The sequence below is a fragment of the Myotis brandtii genome, unplaced genomic scaffold, assembly GCF_000412655.1.
Source record: "Myotis brandtii unplaced genomic scaffold, ASM41265v1 scaffold244, whole genome shotgun sequence".
Taxonomy (NCBI): Eukaryota; Metazoa; Chordata; class Mammalia; order Chiroptera; family Vespertilionidae; genus Myotis; species Myotis brandtii.
The window spans coordinates 4,217,685-4,223,315 of record NW_005359225.1 but is presented as its reverse complement, the minus strand read 5'-3'; the positions used below and the strand labels follow the sequence as shown (position 1 = coordinate 4,223,315).

Sequence of the window (5,631 nt, the reverse complement as noted above, 5' to 3'; positions counted from 1 at the left end):
CGCCACATCGTGCGGCAGCTGCGCCAGCGGGACCGCACGCAGAAGGCGCTCTTCCTGGAGCTGGTGCCGGCCTGTGAGTGCGCCCCGTGGGGCTGGGATGACGGCTGCGGAGGGGACGGGGCTGCGGGAAAATGTGTCTGGTTTCTCCAGCGGTGACGCAAGTGCACCAGTGCCTTCTCGTCTCCGAGGCCTGGGGCCTGCTGCACCCCCATCTGTGACGCCCTGTCTCCGACTGGCCACATCCCTGCCCCTTCCAGCTCAGGCTCTGCTCAGAGCGCCGTCCTGGACGCAGCTCCTCCTCATGCCGCTGCTCTCCTCGCCCCTCTGGGCCCGGCTCTGCTCCGTGAGCTGTGCTTCCGAGGAGGCACCGGTCAGCCAGTGTTGATGTTGTAGGGTCTCTTGTGCTTCCCCCTGCCGGGCGGTCCCTAAGGTAGAGCCTGGTCAGTCCATCTGGTCCCCATAGCCCAGTGAAAGGAGGTGGGACTGTCCAGAGCAACTACTGTTTAGCTAATTGAGGAAAGGAGTGAAACTGAATCTCTAGGGAGGAAGCTCAGAGTCTCAGGCTTTGCCACAGGTAGGTGATCCTGGCTCAGGTTTTTGGAGTGCCTCTGTGCCCAGCCAACGCTGGCCGGAGGGAGAAACGGAGGCCCCAGGCTGCAGGAGGGAGCTAGCTGAGCCCTGGAATCAGACGGTCACAGAGTTGTTTCTGGGTAGCTGGTCAGGAAGGGGTATGGAGATCAAGCGAGATAAACAGGTGTGCATCTCTGTGCAGGGCTTCTGGTCACTTCTCTGGTCACCAATCCCTCTAGCAGCTAGAGTCTAGCTCCATCATTGGGCCTAATCTTGGCTGAAGTTTAATCAATCCTCCCTCACCAAACCTCCCCCCACCAGCTGCAAATGTGTGGGCCTGGGGAGACTCAAGGGCTGAAATCAGACACACTTAAAGCCCAGTCTTCTCTGTGGTCTTGGGCAGATCATATTCCTCAGCCTCAGATTTCTCACCCATAAACTGGGCAAAATGGCATCTTTAGACTTGCTGGGGGGCCAGTGCAGTGCCCTGAGGGCTGGGCTGGGGTTTGGAGGTGAGACATGGAGGGGGAAAGTTGCTGCGGAGCTAGGCCTGGGCTTGTCACCTCCACCTTATCCTGGAATTGGTGAAAAAAGAGGAAGTGACCACGGTGGGTGTGGAGGAGGTGTGTTTCAGGGTCTGTAGCAGAAACTACTGAACTTGAGGTCTGCTGGATAACTGCTCAAGGGCTTTCTGTTTTGGCTGGGATGGTGGGTGGGGCTGGAGGAGGGTGGGGATGGGAGGGGAGAGGAACCTTCCAACTCTACCAGGGAAAGTCAGGATTGTTTTTCATCCAGAAAGTCCCTGGAGGGGAAGTAAGGCCATGGGCAGGTGGAGCTGTGTGTTTCAGAACATTCTCTGTGGCCAGGCCCTGCCCTGGGGCTGGGGGTTCAACCCTGGCCCCTTCCTTTCTCAGGACCCTTCCCCAGTGGTGGTCATCCTTCTGGGAAAGCAGGTCTTCTCCTGGGAGGGTCTGGAGGCTAGTGCTGTGAGGATGCTGTGCCAAGGCTGAAGGTCCTGGTGGAGCTGTATGAACGCTCCTTAAGGAAGGGGTCGAACCCAATCTGCCAGTAGCTCTCCCATTGGCACTCCTGGGCTCCTGCAGCCTTCCCAGCCAGACAGGGAACCTTTTTGTCTGGAGTTTGCTGGTAAGTGTCTTTGCCCCAGGTTCACCCTCTTGCACCCCTAGATAACCATCTCCTAGAGAAGGCTGAACTGCTGGCCCGGTTCTCAGACAAGCTGCAGCCAGAGCCAAACGATGTCACTCCGGTCCCCCACCAGGGCCCTTGGTGAGTGTATGCATGCTTGTGGTTGTGGTCACAATGGGCTGCCTGTGCCTAGGCCCTGCCCCCACTGCCTATGCTGGGTCCATTCTCTCCCTGGCACCTCATTGGCCCCTGTCTGCTACCCGGGGGGAGGGGTATGTAAGCTCTTCAGCCTTCCCCCAGGCCAGCTGCTTTGAAAGTCCTTCTCTCCTACCCATCTCAGTCCATCTCTGCATTTGTCCCATCTCCTTCCCTTCCCACCCCCACACATCTTTTCCCCTTTCCTGTCTCTATCTCTCTCGTTTTTTTTAAAAAAATACTTTTTTATTGATTTCAGAGAGAGGAAGGAAGAGGGAGAGAAACATCAACGATGATAGCAAATCATTGATTGGCTGCCTCCTGCACACCCCCTACTGGGGATTGAACCCCTAACCAACTGAGCCTTCCCAGCCAGGACTGTATCCCTAATTCTTTACCCGATGCCTACAGAAAGGGTCTTGCTACCTATTCCGAAGAGGGAGTGAAGATGAGAATCAAGAATGGGTTGGGGCTCAGAGTTGGGAGGTGCTTCTAAAGGAGGGTCCTGACCATGGAAACCAAGGCTGGGGGACTCCCAGAGCTGAGTCATGGACAGCTTCAATTGCTGGAAATGTGCGCTTTCCTCTTCTGGCTTCCACCTTTCTAGGAGAAAGTTCATGATTCTGGTCTCAGGCTTTTCATGCACATGGCCTGGGTGAATGGAGGGACAATGAGCACCACTCTCTTGATTGGTTGGCAGGGAGGAGGAGTCGTGGTCTAACTCAGACCAAGTCCCATCACCAGACATTCTGAGGGTGAAATGGCAAGAGGAGAAGGAGGGACTTCGGCTGGTCTGTGGTGAGGTAGGCTGGGCAGGGTCTGAGAATGTGGTCTGAGAGACAACGTAGTGGGGCCAGGATCTAGGATTTTGGGGGATGGAAGATTCAGTCCAAGGGAGCCAGCAAAAGAGGGAAGTCCCCAAGTCCAGTGCCTTGAGGCCAGACAGTCCGATGCTCTCTAGCTTGGCTCTGGCAGCCCAGGATGAAGTGGGCTCCAACAGCAATTGGAGGAAGTGAGGTGAGAGTTCAGCCCTCCTGGTTCATAGGTCGACGCTCAACCACTGAGCCACGCTGGCCGGGCATTCTCCATTCTTTCAACACATATTTATTGACAATTGCTACATGCAAGGCACAGGAATGCAGCATAAACAAGACCTGGCCTTATGGAGGTTCAAGTCTACTGGAGGAGACTGATGGACCAGTAAACTTATGCCCAGTTACAGCATGCCAAGTCACCTGCCTAACTAGTGTGGGAATGGGGCTATGAATGCAGTGAGAGCCTCTCCCTCAGCGTCTTGTAGTCACAACTTCACATTTGAGAAGTGGTTCTCAAACATCTGAACCCCCTTCTGGGCTCTGAGCACCCCAAGGCCTGGAATGCTTTTGGTTTGCCTCCACTGTGTCCCTGGGGCTTGTCTCCACAGTCCATGCTAATGCATATCTGTAGGCTAAGTGATGAATGAGGTGGATCATGCACCCCTCCATTAGTGGTCACAGGGCTGGAAACCTGGGGGCACCCCTGACCCTTCCCAGCCCTCTGTTCTGAGCTAGTCACCAGATCATGGATCCTGCCTCGAAATCTACTTCTGTTTCCTATACCATGTCTGGCCTGGTCCAAACTGACCTCATTCCACCCTGGATGACTCCTCTCTTGGCACCCCCATCCATTCTTCATACGGCACTCAGAGTGATATATTTTAATAATAAAAGTGACTTCCATTAGAGAAAAAGTAATATATATGCTTGTTGTGAACATTTCAAGAGAACAGAAGTCCATAGAATACAAACAAGTAAGAGCCTCTTTCACCCCCCTCCCCATTATCAGTTTGGTATATATATATCCTGCCACTCTCTTATCTCTGAGCTCATAGTTCCCTTTGTATGGGATCCCTCCCACACCCCTTGCCCTCAGCACTCCCTCTCCTTCTTTCCTCAGGCACACACCAGGCAGCTCCCATTGGATATACCAGGGGATGAGGAGGGGCTTTTCCTTTGTTTGCACTGTTTCACATGATCACAACCAACATGTATTATTACTATTACTTGACTTTTTATTTTGAAATAATTATAGATTCACAGGAAACTGCAAAGACAGTACAGAGAGGACCTGTGTACCCTTTACCCAGTTTCCCCCATCGGTTACATCTTCTGTAACTACAGCACATACAGTCAGGGAATTGATATTGGTGTGAACTGTCTGTAGTTCTTTGTGATTCTGTCACATGTGTAGATTTGTGTGAACATTAAGATACGGCTCTATTTCATCATCAGAGATCTCTCTCTGCCCTATTTTAGTCACAACTTATCCCTCTGCCCCAACCATCCCTAATTCCTGTTAGCAGCTAATCTGTTTTCCATCTCTATTATTTGAATATTGAAAAGCATAAAAAAAAAACACGACAAAAAAAAACAAAACAAAACTGAGTACCAAGATATCAATGCAAGTAAATGACAGGTGAGGAAGTGGAAGTGGTGATCAGATTGCTTAGTGGTGAAAGGAATTATAAATGTTATAAACTGGGCCAGGTATGAAAGCAGGTCTCCCTGCCTTGTGTGTGCTGGGCCCCTCCCCAGGCCCAGAGAGTGAGTAATGTCAGTGCAGGTGGACAGCACCAACCTTGCTCCTCAATCCATCCCTCCCCAGGCCCGCCCATGTGAGAACACAGGAACAGGTTACCAGTAGAGCCCCAGCCTAGGGTATTTCCTCAGGTTCCTCTCGCCACACTGGTGGGAACTGCTTTGTCTGGGGCCTGTCTCTCCCACTGATCCCTCAGCTCCAAGAGGTGGGAGTTGAACTTGATCTCTGTGGCTTCCCCAGCTCCTGGCTGAAGGACTGTTCCGTGAGGCAGGGGCACAGATAAGATGACCCTCACCCCCACTCTTGGGCGGTGGGGCAGCTCCAGCATTTATTCTGGGCCGGGTCCTCTTATAGTCCATTCCTGTTCTTAGGCTGCGTGCCTCTGCTCAGGGCTCCTTCTTACTCTGGGGGATCTGTTCAGTAGGCCAGGGGAACAGAACCCACAACCCTCGAACCCCTCCTGTAGACCAGCCCTTTACTTGGAGCATAATGTTCGGTGGCCTGGGGTCCAATATCAGCTCTGCCACTTAGCTGTGTGACTTTGGGCAAGGCACTTAACCTCTCTGTGTCAATGTCCTCTGTAAAATGTGGAGAATGGCATCACCTACCTCAGACTGATGTTATGGGGATTAAGAATTAATATGTGTAGAATGCTCAGAACAAGGCATGGAACACATAAGTGCTCTATTAAAAAATTTGCCATTATTTGAAAAACGATTTCTCATAATAATTCCGTATTACCCTATAAGGCCAGCACCATCATTCCCATTTTATAGGTGAGATAACAGAAGGCTGAGGTTGAATGACCACCCCTGGGTCACAGAGAAAAATAAATGGCCACGCCAAGACTGACACGCAGGGATTAGACTTCAGGGCCTAAGTCCCTTCCATCGCTCCATGAAACAGCAGTGCATTCGGGCCAGACCCGAAGTCTACCTGTGCCTCAGCTTGCTTTTCAGTAAGGGAGCGGGTGGGTGCAGCAGCAGACCCTGGCTGAAGCTCTACAAAGAGGCCCAGAGTCTGGCCTTTAACCGCCCCCAGATGGCCTACCAGGTGGTGGAAAAGACCGCAGCCCTGGGCGCCCTGGAGTCCGAGCTGGAGGAGCGGCAGGGCAGGTAAGGCGCCGGCGGGCGAGCGCAGGGG

At 52.8% G+C, this 5,631-nt stretch overlaps 1 protein-coding gene across 1 annotated transcript in view; it reads left to right on the top strand.

Moving 5' to 3' along the window:
* The window catches only part of ATG16L2 (autophagy related 16-like 2), a gene marked incomplete at its 5' end in the record, with an annotated part of 15,553 nt that continues 9,922 nt past the window's right edge, over positions 1 to 5,631 (top strand). Inside the window, 4 exons of the mRNA XM_014540372.1 lie at positions 1 to 73; positions 1,758 to 1,857; positions 2,612 to 2,714; positions 5,530 to 5,603. Of these exons, the coding sequence (XP_014395858.1) occupies positions 1 to 73; positions 1,758 to 1,857; positions 2,612 to 2,714; positions 5,530 to 5,603 (350 nt within the window). The remainder of the gene's footprint in view (positions 74 to 1,757; positions 1,858 to 2,611; positions 2,715 to 5,529; positions 5,604 to 5,631) is intronic.